Source organism: Mustela putorius, unplaced genomic scaffold, assembly GCF_011764305.1.
Source record: "Mustela putorius furo isolate JIRA1106 unplaced genomic scaffold, ASM1176430v1.1 tig00000698_pilon_pilon_pilon, whole genome shotgun sequence".
NCBI classification, from domain to species: domain Eukaryota; kingdom Metazoa; phylum Chordata; class Mammalia; order Carnivora; family Mustelidae; genus Mustela; species Mustela putorius.
The window spans coordinates 3,621,561-3,635,244 of record NW_025421449.1 but is presented as its reverse complement, the minus strand read 5'-3'; the positions used below and the strand labels follow the sequence as shown (position 1 = coordinate 3,635,244).

Sequence of the window (13,684 nt, the reverse complement as noted above, 5' to 3'; positions counted from 1 at the left end):
CAGACTATCATAAAGATGTGTGAGGAATAGGTTATATGGGGGGGAAAGCTCCTATTTTATAAATTCTGTTAAAGTTTGTGGAAGGCAAGCCCCATGCTTCAGTTCATCATTGCATTTTGTAAAAACATTTATATGTGAAGAGGAGCGTTGGCCAGAATTCCTTTCATTTAAGACAAAGTCATCAGTGTTTAAAATGATTCATGATGAAGTCAAGGAAGCTCAAATTCTGAAAGAAATGTTTGTTTTATGAGGCAGTTTCTCTGCCGAGACCTCATTTGTTTTCCCAGATTTAAAGTCACTTAGCCATTCCAAAGATTGATTCTGAGTTAACTACATTACCTTGGCCATATTGTGATTTAGTAAAATTATATAAGTGCCCCAAGGTGGGAGAGAGCTGCTTTGGGGATTCATGATTACCAGTGGGAGAGAGAGGAGGGTCGGGGGAGGATAAACTGGCCAAAATCCACATAAATAGATACATAAGGACAAAGTAAGCCTATATTCCGTCTCACTGAGAAAAGGATCCTAAAGGCATTCCACCAGCTGGGAAAGTAGAGAGATTAGTATTTATTGTAAGCCCTGTTTCTCTAGGGACTTCAAGGTTTACTGCCCTTGGAAGCCTCTGGGACTTTGATGAGACACTTGTAAAGCTGGAGAGTATTTAGTCTTTTACGTTATTTCAGTAAGCCAATTTTTAAATATATCCATGCCTCTCCCCTTAGCTATCAGAGATTCAAATTCTGTTGAGCCTGACAACTATAGGCCACCGGGGAAGCCGTGTTGTAAGGGAAGGGGGACTCAAAGGTACTTCCTCCTCAAGACTGAGGTTGGATAAATTAGGAACTGGTTAAATAAATGATATATCCTGTCAGTGGAATACTATGGAGTTGTTTTTAAAAAAAGAACCTTTGGGGTGCCTGGGTGGCTCAGTTGCTAAGCATCTGCCTCTGGCTCAGGTCATCGGGCCTCACCAGGCTCCCTGCTCAGTGGGGAGCCTGCTTCTCCCTCTTCTATTCCCCCTGCTTGTGTTCCCTCTTTTGCTTTCTCTCTCACTGTCAAATAAATAAATAAAATCTTTTAAAAAAAAAAAAAAGCTTGTTTATGTACAGGTATGGAATGCTTTCTGAGATATGTTGTTAAGTGAGTAAAGCAAAACCCATATATTTAGTATACTACCATTTTTCTGGGAAGAAATGAAGAACGAATATTTGATTTTATTTCCATATTTCTGGAGAAACTGGAGATATTGGTTGCCTCTGGACAAGTAGGTGACTGGGGAATAAGGTTGGGAACGGTACTTCAGCCCTTTGGTACCATTTGAATTTTCAAACAGATGCATGTATTACCTAATGAAAAACAACTTTGTCAAGTAAAAGGAATGAGAATTTAAAGAGACAAGGAGACAAAAACAAGTGAATATAGGAAATTGGTCTCCAGATAAGAGTTGGCTTTGTTATCAGGGTTTCCTTGCAAAGGGCCTTGACTGGCCCTCTCTCAACACCCCCTACACCTATTTATTCTATTTACAATAGAATATTGTAGTTCCCTAACCAGACGTTAGTATCCCTTCTGCTTTCAGGACTTTATTCAGACTGACTCCTCCACCCCCACCCCACATCACCCACTACTATCCTTGCCCAGATCTGGGGCGGTCCTCTCTTTAATCCTTTAGAATTCAGATCCAGAATGTGCCTCCTCCCCAGTACACACTTTTCCACTATAGCCCATATGTGTCTGCTAGTATGTCTGACATTTCTCCTCCGTATTTCTCAATCTTCATGATACATATGGTCTCCCTCACTAAACTGATCATTCTCTGGGTGTGTCAGCTGAAATCAGTGCCTAATGGTGCTGGTAGAAACGATTGCCTTTTGTGGACAGAATGTGATGAGGATTTTTGATGAAGCCAGATATAACATGGGTAATGGTAGTAAAACTTACTGTAAATGGGTTTGTACTAGATTAAGCGCATAACCCCATTGAAGCAGTCATCTGGGATGATGCTCTGAGTCCAGGAAACCTGACTGCAGGTTGTCTCTGTGGCTAGTACTGGTGTTCAGAAGCCAGAACCACCGGCATCACCTCTGACAAGTGGGCAGCCTGAGGGCACAGAGGGGGCCACTGGCCCGCATCTTAAAAGCCCCAGCCAGAACAAGAATTGTTACCATTTTCATTATTAGCATACTGCATTGCTCTTGGCTCCTTAAATTGCTAGTTGCCTTGAATGCTGTCCTGCCCACCTCCTCCGAACCCCAGGATCAGGTTGAAATGTGTGTGTTGTCTTACCCAGAGTACCTTGGAAGAAGATACAAAAGAAAGGACAGGGGCTCTCCAAAGGAAAATCCTTCCCCCTCTCCCCACCCCACCCCACCCCCAAAGCCATCTCTGGATGGACTTAAGAAACGAAGACATCTGTATCATAAGCCTTTCCAGGGCCGAAGCAGAACTGTCTCCCCTCACTTAACCTTGGCAGTCACAAGCCAGCTTTTCATTTTCCCTGCTGCAGTCCAGGAAGGCAGGAATAATCACACGGCCACACAGCTAGAGGCTGTCAGCCCAACTTGGCGAATCACCTTTCCAAACACCTTTGCAATTAGGAGGAGACAGGCAGCTGCTAACTGGGTCAGGCCTGCTCTTCGGACCCTGCCTCTGGGCATCAGAGGCAACTGTGGGGAAGAGCTCCCAGGGCTGCCTCTGTTTCACATGTTTTTCATTCAGTTGCAGTTTAATAAGCCTTTTACGTTGTCCCCAAAATTGTTGGTGTAAGTTCCAAGGGAATGCTGATGGCTTCCAGCATGTAGGGCGATCGGATCTGTGATCAAGCTGTAATGCTGACTCCTCACAGCCTCCTGCTGTCCAATCATTCACCCCTGCCCACCAGCTCAGAGTACTTGCCGATTCAGCCTTTCTTTCACCTGAGCTTTCTCTGTTGTTTAGGGGGATGGATTCATGGGGGAGCTAGTATTGTCCGTGTAAGGGTTCAGGGTGCCCCAGCATGCACAGGGAAAAGATCCTTGGGCTGGAAGTCAGGAGACCTAGATTCTAGACCCAGCTCTGCTGCCAGCTAGCTGTGTGACCTGGGCAAGCTATTAACTTCTCTGGCCTTCACACTTTCTCTGAGGTCTCTTCTGGTTTTAATTAAGAGTATATCATTCCAAGTGGGTCTGTAGGCTTTTATCCCTCCAGAACTCTCCCTTCTTCTGTTTGACTACTGTGGTAAATAATTTTATGTCATGTAGCTTCTGACATTACAGACCCACAGACTCAGCGTATATTCTTTCTCCTGTTATATTCTCCAGTTATGGACCGTATGCCAGAGAGTAAACAGGAGACCAGGCATGACTCAGATTCTGCCTGGACTTTTCAAAAGGCCCGGTGATATCACATTTTTAAAAGCCAGTTGCACCCATGTCTACAAATTCTTCCTTATCCAAATCTAGTAGAAATCACCCAACCTCATGTGCATCTGTTGTTCAGGCAGCCGGACCACATTTGTACCAAAGAAATACGCAGGCCTTGGGGGACCTAGACCTTTTTCGGGGTGACTTCATGCTTCAGGTGGATATCTTTCAGATTAGAAACTAGAATCCCAGCCATCAATCAATTAGCATCATCAAATGAGAGAGACCCAGACTCCAGTACCAATACCTGGTCTATGTGGGGAGGTCAAGACCTGGGGGGGGGGGAGGCTTTGGGGGATGGGCAGTGTTCTGCTTGCTATGATTTAATTATGATTTTCTGATTCAGGAACGTGGAAGCAACTATGAATGAGCCAGCTCTTAAGACCAACTGTCAAGCATGTGGCTTGTAATCTGCTGTCATCCTCCTTGTCCAAAAAGAGTTCACAGTTTGACAGCTCACCAGCTAGTGAAATATTTGTTTCCTCCACTGCTCTAATTCATACCCTGGGGACCTGAGGATCTTGGACAGGGAAAGGGCTCCCCCCAGCTAGGCTCTTTGCTGCTGGTAACTTCCCAGTGGTTTGAGTTACAATGACTCAGCTGCCCTCGTTTTTCTCCCCCTATAGAACTCCCCCTATAGAACAAATGGTGTAGAACCCTCTCCGAGTGAAACAGAATATACTCTGTAATTACTCTGTCAAGAACTAGCATCTGTAATGAGGCATTCCTGCTGGTGGCCTCCAGAGGTCCCTATTCTATAACCACTAAGTACCACTTTAATGAACCTTTCCCTAAAAATTGTCAAGAGCTCTCACTGACATCCTTGGATATTATTTTAGTTAACAGTTTATTTAGAGAAAAGGGCCCATCTTCACAGGGCGAAGGGATCAACAGTAGACGCTCTGCCCCCAAGAGAATGGAGGGAACTTGGAAAGAGGAAAAAAAAGGCTAGTTACCAGTTATGATGGAAATGTGAGACTGATGTGAAATGCAGAAAAAGGAATGGTTAATAACGGAGTGTTGCTATTTATCTAATACAAAACAGGTTTTAATTGATTTCTCAGAACATATCTCTGTGACTGCGGAGGGTAGTTCTGTCACAGTTTGAGAGCATCCAGTTTCTTCTGATCTGATTCTGTTTGCACTGAGCAATCTTCTGAGGTGAATTGAATTTCCTTAGTAGATTTTCCAACTGAGAAGTATAATAACCAGCTGTTATCATTTTAGTTCTTGTAACAGTTACTATTCTTGCTGTAAATTGGCCTGCTGATTTCTGTTCCTTCCCTGGGCAGTTTAGTTAGCAAGAATCCGTTCTTCCTGGGCCAGCAAAAAAAAAAAAAAAAAAAAAATCAAATGTCTAGACCAACAAGGCAAAGTTTTTTTTTTTTTTTTTTTTTTTTTTTTTTAAGGCAAAGTTTTTTAAAACCCTAGAACTTCTGGGGCGCCTGGGTGGCTCAGTGGGTTAAGCTGCTGCCTTCGGCTCGGGTCATTATCTCAGGGTCCTGGGATCGAGTCCCACATCAGGCTCTCTGCTCAGCAGGGAGCCTGCTTCCTCCTCTCTCTCTCTGCCTGCCTCTCTGCCTACTTGTGATCTCTCTCTGTCAAATAAATAAATAAAATCTTTAAAAAAAAAAAAAAAACCTAGAACTTCTACAGTCATGCAGATTCTCCAGCTGCCCGTCAGCAGTTAACCACGTCTCCTGAACATCCGCTAAAATAATGTCTTCTGCTTAAGTCTTAAATGTCCAGGCGACATTGATTCCTCCTTCACCCCAACTCCCGTCCTGGGTGCGGGATGAGAAACCTGGCAGCCCTCCTGGGCAGCCGTCCCCCTCAAACTGTAGGCTATGGACACCAAGGCATGGCCTAGCTTGTGGCCTGTACAACTTCCCTCTGCCCTTCTTCACACAGATCGTCAGCTGTTTCTGTACACCTCCACCCTCAGATTCTAGAAAACACCAATCAACTCTTCTTCGTACTACTAAGCCACCTTAGTGGTTATCTTGTAGATCCATTCATATGAATAGGAAAAAAGTAAATTTTTAAAGAGATCAGGCGACTTTATCAGGGTCATACAGCAAGTGGGTGGTGGAACCAGGACCAGAGTGCAGGTCTGGTGACTCCAAGGATTCTCTCTCCTGCACCCCTTTGCCCCCTGCCTGGCTCTAGTATTTGTATGTGCTGACCTCAGGGGCCCTGTGGTGAATACAGGGAGGTGACAGAGGCCAAGTGAAAGGCCAAATGCAGAAGAAAATGACAGGAAAGAACGGAGATTACAGGACTGAAATCAGCAGAGAAGGCACAATGACTCTAATTCAAGTTCCCACTGCTTCTGGATGAATCTAATCTGATACTTAGAGAGAACACTTCATTGCTAGGTGATTGATAAATAAAAATCAATCCTTTTCTTTCCGCCAAGGTTCATCTCACTTAAGAGCATGTCTATAAGCAATAACATAGTTTATACGTGCCCCTAGATCAGGTTGGAGGACAGAAGGGAGAAAAGGCAAAGGAAACAGCCCAGCCCTTCCTGGCTTGTTTTTCATGAGAACCCAATTCGCACATGATTGCCAGTGTTTAACAGTAAATGGCAGATAAAAAGAAATGGTAAAGAGAGGAGAGATTTTCTGTGGAGGTCTGGAAGAAGAAAAACAAAAAAGGCTGCAGACACTGAGCTAGTGAGATGGGGCTCACTGTTACCCCAGGGGGCATGGTTGGAAGAGACAAAGTGGTGGACGGGCAGCCTGTAGGGAGGAGGGGCAAGGAGCTCATCAGTGCAGGTAATTTTCTGGCACCCAGCAGTGGAAGGGTGATGTCCGAGGGTACTGCCACAGGCCTCCTCATTCCCCACCTCCCGTTGTTTCGCTGCCTACTTATTTCCTTGACTTTTTATTATCATATTCTTCTTTTTTTTAAGATTTTATTTATTTACTTGACAGAGAGAGATCACGAGTAGGGACTCGAACAGAGGACCCTGAGATGGTGACCTCAGCCGCAGGCAAAGGCTTAACCCACTGAGCCACCCAGGCCCACTCCTTATTATCATATTCTTTCCTGCAGGAGGGAAATGCCAAGATGGAGACTATTGTAATATCAGGCATTCTTAGTTTTGGGGTTTTTTTTTCTAGGCACTCTTCTGGTGATAATTTACTAGGAAAGCCGCCAATGAATACTCTAGACCATTAGATTCCCATCCTTAAATATTATGTGGACTTTCACCTTTTAAATTTTAACTGTGATGGAGGATCCTGGTTGGGTCAGTGGGTTGAGCCTCAGACTCTTGGTTTTGGCTCAGGTCATAATTTATACAGGGTAGTGGGGGCGAGCCCCAGTCGGGCTCCCAGGCTCCGTGCTTGGCAGGGAGTCAACTGGAAATTCTCTCTCCCTTTCCATCTCCCTCTGCCCCTTTCCCTACACAGACTCACACACTCTCTCTCTCTAAAATAAATGGATGAATCTTTTAAAAATTTTTTTTTTAATTTTTACTATGGTAAAAATGTATATTAACATAGAGCTTTTTTAAGTTTTTATTTCAATTCCAATTAATAATGCCAATTAAACCATTTTTAGGTGGACAAGTTATCAGCATTCATTACACTCACTGTTGTACAACCATCACCACTACTTCCAAAGTGTTTCCATCACCCCAAACAGAAAATCTGTATCCGCTGACCACTAACTTCCCATTCCCAATACCACCAGCCCCTAGTAACCGCTAATCCACCTTCTGTCTCTATGAACTTAATACCAGCCATTCTTACTTTTTTTTTTTTAAGATTTTGTTTACTTATTTGACAGAGACACAGCAGCAGGGTGAGTGGGAGAAGGAGAAGCAGGCTTCCTCACTGAGCAGAGAGCCTGATGTGGGGCTCGATCCCAGGACCCTTGGGATCATGACCTGAGCCACCCAGGCGCCCTCCCCGCAGGCATTCTTACTTAACTGTATATACCTCCTAAAATGTAGCAGCAGTAGAAAAGAATGGAACCTGAGGTGAAAAGGAAAGGCTGTTGCGGGTTAAAAACCAAATTCTCATTCTCTTAAATATAGTTGAAAACTAAGTAGTTGTATCCCACGCATTCAGAGAAGGCAGACTGAAAGTCCCTCTGCCATGTGCTAGTTCAGCATCTTTCTTCTTGCAGTGACCATGCAGCAGGTGGCCAGGACCGTGGCCAAAGTGGAACTCTCGGACCACGTGTGTGATGTGGTGTTTGCGCTCTTCGACTGCGACGGTGAGTGGGGCCCTCTGGAGTCTGGCGGGAAAACGGAGCCCGACCGTCCTTGAAGTGGACACTGTTGATACCAGAGGCTAGCAGAGCGCTCCAGTGCACTTGCCTGCGCCTCTTGAGCCTACGCCTTTCCCACAGCAGTAGCTCAGCCCTCAGCGCCGTGACACTGAGAGCTAGAACCCCAGGTCTGAGCTTGTGTTTTCCATTTCTTCTCGTAATTCCAATTTGCCTGTAGGCCTAAGTGAATGTATGACCATAAGGATCTTTAAAAAAGGAAACAATTCAACTCTAGGGGTGATCTTAAAAGGGAAATAAACTCAAATATAAAAGCTCAGAAAAGGAGACAAAAATATTAGATCCAACTTGCTGCTTCATAGAGTAGGAGCACGTGATCATCTGTCTAGAAAGAAGGTGGTCCTGATCTTCCCTGCTACCCCCAAGAGCACATTGCAGTCATTCACATCCTATTTCTGCCTTCCAGCTCGTAGCGGCGTGTCTGCGACCGCTCTGTAGCTTAGCCCACGTGAGAGGTCCTGGTTCCCCTGTGGCGTTGGTTCTCAGCTACCTTGCCTGATGCAATACTGCTATTCACCGTGGAGGCTCACACCTTTCCTCAGTGCTTACTAAGAGCCAGCATTGTGCTAAGCTGCTGAGTAGGAGCCATTTTTCATGACACGTAACCCTCTGAGTAGGAGCCATTTTTCATGACATTTTCCAGATGAGGACGCTGAGACTCGGGTGAGGTCATTTCCCCAGGAGCACACAGATCGTGGTCAGGTAGTAGTAGCACAGCTAAGCTGTGAATCCAAGCTGGCCGCCTCCCTCTATGCTCTGTTCCCTCCCCTGCTTGTTTCCCAGGAAGTAAAGCTAATGGAATCCCGGAACCCGGTCAGAAGTTCCTGCCTTGGTGAAACCTTCGTTCTGGCCCCGGCATAATAATGAAACACTCTGGCTTTTTCATTCCTCAGCTTGTTTCAGTTTGTCCTCATTACTACAGGTTACACTCTCTCCGTGCACGTGACCTAACTTCCCTACTATACTGTGAGCTTTTTTAAGTTTTTACTTCAATTCCAATGAGCCGGGTGTTACATTAGTTTCAAGCGTACCATACAGAGATTCAGTGACTCCATACATCCCCCCCTCGGCCCCGCCCCATGCGCATCACAGCTCCCTCCTTACTCCCCTCACCCGCCTCCCCTCTGGTAACCAGCCACTTGTTCTCTACAGTTGAGAGTCTGTTTCTTGCTTTATCTTATTTTTTTTTCCTTTGGCTTGTTTTGTTTCTTAAATTCCACGTGAGTAAAATCATACAGTATCTGTCTCTCTCTGATTTTGCTCAGTATTAGACTCTCTAGCTCCATCCATGTCATTACCAATGGCAAGATTTCATTCTTTTTATGGCCGAATAATATTCCATTCTGTGTGTGTGTGTGTGTGTGTGTGTGTGTGTGTGGACACACATACATACACACCCTACCTTTTTTATCCATTCAGCAGTCGATGGACACTTGGGCTGCTTCCGTATCTTGGCTATTGTAAATAATGCTGCTGTAAATAAATTGTGGGCTTTTTAAGGGTTATTGCAAATCCTTTATTCCGTTGGACCCCTCCATAGGACCTCGGGTAGTACTTTGCACATAACAGATGTCATTAACTTGAGTTATTGAAGTTACCTAGTTGAACTTGAGTTATTTAAACCTCCCACCTGCACCCACAACCAGTGGAAGAAAACTGCAGGTTAGGGCAAGAAGATGGCCTCCCCCTCACATAGGGGTGGGTCATTTTCTAGTGCTGCTCTGTCTACATGATATTCTACTAGTTTCATGTGGGTATTACATTTAAATTAGCTAAAATTAAAGACAATTTAAAAGTCAGTTCCTTGGTCTCTGAAGCCACATTTTAAGTACTCAGTTGCTGCATGTGACCAGTGGCTACTGTCTTAAATAGCACAAATAAAAAAAATTCCCTCATCAAAGAAAGTTCTAAGGAACAACCCTGCTCTAGAGAGGTTACCGTTTCTCAGATTTTGGTTTTTATCCTAATCACTTCTGGGTGGCTTGAGTTTTTTCCCAAAAACCACAATTTTATAATTTTTGAAGCCAGAGAGCTGGTCTGCAAAGTAAACACAGGAATAAAGGCAAGAAGCCTCACAGCTCCCCTCTTCTCCTAGGAAGGCCTAAGAAATGAAATTTTATTTTCCCACCTTTTTTTTTTAATTTTTTTTTTTTTAAGATTTTATCTATTTGACAGACAGAGGTCACAAGTAGGCAGAGAGAAGAGGAAGCAGGCTCCCCGCTGAGCAGAGAGCCCGATTCGGGGCTCAATCCCAGGACCCTGGGATCATGACCTGAGCCGAAGGCAGAGGCTTTAACCCACTGAGCCACCCAGGCGCCCCTATTTTCCCACCTTTTAGAAGGAGGTTCTGTCAGTATCTACTTGAATCCACCTTTTAAAAAATAATTTAACATCTCTGGGGCTTCTTTTCTTTTCTTTTTTTTTTTTTTAATTTTCTTAATCTATAGAAAAATGAAGTATATATTAAATTAAAAATCCATTGTTATTTTTACACATTAAATCTTAGGTCAGAATGCCAAAGGACATTGACTTTTCAGACTGGTTGACCTGAGAATTTAGAGTTGCACTCACAGATCACATGTGCACACAGATGACAATTCAGTCATGTACCTGCTTCATAAGTAAGCCATTCACCTTGATCAGCTCTGGCCCTAGGGAAGAAGGAAGCAAATCCCTTGGCAGTCTAAATGACCTCAGATTTTTTAAGCCTCTCTTAAAAAAATATTAAGAATCTCATTGGACCTTTTTAATACTTTTAATTATATTCCTTTTTTTTTTTAGATTTTTAAAATTATTTATTTATTTATTTATTTATTTGAGAGAGAGTGTGTGCACAAGTTGGGGGAAGGGCAGAGAAGCAGACCCCCTGCTGAGCAGGGAGCCCTACCAGGACTCTACCACAGGACCCTGGGATCATGACCTGAGGCTGAAGGCAGTCACTTAACTGACTGAGTCACCCAGGTGCCCTTCTAATTATATTCTTTTATTTTTTTTAAGATTTTATTTATTTATTTGACAAACAGAGATCACAAGTAGGCAGAGAGGCAGGCAGAGAAAGAGAGAGAGAAGGAAGCAAACTCCCCGTTGAGCAGAGAGCCGGATGCGGGGCTTGATCCCAGGACCCTGAAATCATGACCTGAGCCGAAGGCAGAAGCTTTAACCAACCCACTGAGCCACCCAGGTGCCCCCTTTTAATTACATTCTTAACAAGCCATATCACTGATCACTTTTCAGCCAGCCAGGCTACTTTTTAACTCTTCATGTTGAAGTACACACATACAGAAAAGTGCAAATACCATTAAGTATGCAGCTTGCTAAATTTTTAAAAACTGAACACACCTGTGTAAGCAGTATTATCCAGAAACATCACATTGGCAGGACCACAGAGGTCCAGAAGCAGGACCTGGTGCCGCCTTCCAGCCACTTCCTCTCCCGCGGGCAGTCCCTCTCCTGACTTCTGGTACCATAGGTTAGGTCTCCCTGGGCTGGCTTGCTTGTTTGATCTTGCTGTGAGGTATCTTTGAGGCTGTCCATGTCCCCTTCAGCCAGAAAACATGAGCCAGTGTAGGTTTTCAGGTACTCTGTACAGAAGTACAGAAGTTCTTCTTTCCACTCTCTTCCCAGATCGATCAATCGTTAGTAAAAGTCTGTTTTATGGTTTCCTATTGTTTTACCACCACCAGTAATGGCTGCCATTCTTTCAAGCAGACATTTACTCCTGGGCATGTAGTCAATGGGCACCTATCCTCAACTGCTGAAATGGTTACTCTTCGTGTGGCTTGAGAGGTTGACCTTTGGTTAAATGAGATGTTCTCCAAGTTCCTCTGCAGACCTGAGAGTCTGTCACTGAAGAGGGTGGAATGCGAGGCCATGAGAAGATGGGCTTAACCCAAAACCAGATTTTAATTTGGGTTTTTACCATGAACCTCCCCCTCCCTCTCTCACCTGGACTATTCCTGACTGACTCCCTACTGCTGTTCTCCAGTCCCATCCCCATATATCCAGCCAGAGGAATCCACCCAAAATGGAAATCTTTAATTCAATCTCACTTACTTGCAGTCCTTTCCTGGTGCTCCACTGCCTAGAAGAACCCTTTAGTGAAAATACAAGACCTCTGGGGACCTGTCTCCTGCCCGCCTCTTCCGTTTACTTCCCCACCTCTGTGTGCACTTCCTGACTACTCAGCAGTCGCCTTGCTCCCTGCCTGTGCCTTTGTTTATGCTACTGCCACTACCTGGAATGCCTCCCCGTCCCACTGCCCTTTACTTGGCCAATTTCTGCTCATCCTTTGGGATTCAACTTCGGAGTCACCTCCAGGAAGCCTTTACGCCTCCGTACTGTGCCACCCGCAACCCGGGTTCGGTCCCTTCCTCTAGTCCCACAGAGCATCTTCTCTTTACCCCACGATGGCATTTACTGCACTGTTGAAATAATGTATTTGTCTCTCCCACAACCTGGGAGTATCTCAAGGGACAAAGTCCTATTTATCTCTTTATTCTCAATTCCTAGTACAGGACCTGACCTACGGTATATTCTTGTTCAACTTTTGTCACACACACTAAACTGTCACTGAGTTGTAATCGGAAACATCAAGGAAGGAGCAAACCATTTGTTTGAATTTGGCTGTGAGAGTACACTGGGCTTTGGAACCCACGTTGCGTGAACGATGAAATTTTCTCAGTGTCTTTGTTCCAAGGCCTTCACTTATCCCTCTTGTGTTTGCCTCTTCCTCTAGGCAATGGGGAGCTGAGCAATAAGGAATTTGTTTCCATCATGAAGCAGCGGCTGATGAGAGGCCTTGAGAAGCCCAAAGACATGGGCTTCACCCGCCTCATGCAGGCCATGTGGAAATGTGCACAGGAAACTGCCTGGGACTTCGCTTTGCCTAAACAGTAACGCAAAACTGCAGGAGGGACCTCCTCCTCCACCCAGAGCACCCTGACCCCTGGGACAGAGCCTTGGCACAACCCTTCCGGCTGCTGCTTCTGGAAGTAGTGCTCCCTTCCTCTTGGGAATGATCTCAGGATTCAGCCAGTCTTCCCTCTCCCCTCCTTCCCCTGGCTTGGCGTTTCTTCTAGGCTCTGCTTCTGCCCAGTGATCATCCCCACAGGTTCTCAGAAACATGAACAAGTCGTAAAAAGTCGGACTTCTGGCACCTTCCTCAGCACTATGCCCTCAAGTACCCTATGGATAAAGAATGCAGGGAACCATCCACATACCTGCCAACCCTGGCGACTGCTCAGTTCTTTCGTCCTTTTTGCTGTGGATTTACATCGGGAGCATTCCTTGCTTTTCCTCCCACTGGTGATTTTAAGCTACAGTTGGGCAGATGTCTAAAGGGCAGAAGGAAGACTGTGATAAAGGGTCCTGGGGAGGGGCCAGGCGGCCTGAGCTGGCGGGAAGCCTGGGCCAGGGAAACGATCCATGTCGGTCCCCAAGGTGGCTGTGAGGCCTGCTCTGGGCAAGTGATATGCGCAGCGGGAATGGAGCAGGGTTTGGAATTTCGAGCAGCTGCTTCACGGCTCTGAGGCTCCCTGAGAGAACTCTGCCAGTACTCGGTGCCTGACGAGCAGCAGTGATTGAGGCCATGTTCCCTGCAAGTGCCATTTCCCTCTAGGAGTGCATCTCTGAAGCCGAGGCCTGGCTCACCGCTGGTCTGCCCGCTGTCTTAAGCACTTGTAAAATATCACTTTAATTATAATAGTTTGCAGTAAACTCCCCCCCAACCCACCCAAGGCTCTTACGTCTTTTATTTTAGGATCCTCTGGGGTACTTCTCTTTTTCATTTCTCCACTGGGTTTGAGATCCTGCTAGCAGCAGACGTGTTTTCTACCAGTGTCTGGTTCTTTCTATTGAAGGGCAACTGTGGACACAAAAGGTGAGGGCATTAGGAGGTTAGCGGTCGTGCTGTCGCCACACAGTCTGGATGGCATTTTATCTTGGGCCAGGTGCACGTTCCTTGATAACTCAAACCCCACGAG

The 13,684-nt window shown here is 45.4% G+C and overlaps 1 protein-coding gene across 4 annotated transcripts in view; it reads left to right on the top strand.

Annotated features, from left to right (window-relative positions):
• MICU1 (mitochondrial calcium uptake 1) overlaps nucleotides 1-13,433 on the top strand; it is a 245,090-nt gene extending 231,657 nt beyond the window's left edge. For all 4 annotated transcript variants that reach the window (XM_004769481.3, XM_004769480.3, XM_004769479.3 and 1 more), the window contains 2 exons: nucleotides 7,542-7,631; nucleotides 12,439-13,433. In XM_004769481.3, the coding sequence (XP_004769538.1) occupies nucleotides 7,542-7,631; nucleotides 12,439-12,599 (251 nt within the window). In that variant the 3' untranslated portion in view covers nucleotides 12,600-13,433. The remainder of the gene's footprint in view (nucleotides 1-7,541; nucleotides 7,632-12,438) is intronic.
• The last annotated feature ends 251 nt before the right edge of the window (nucleotides 13,434-13,684 follow it).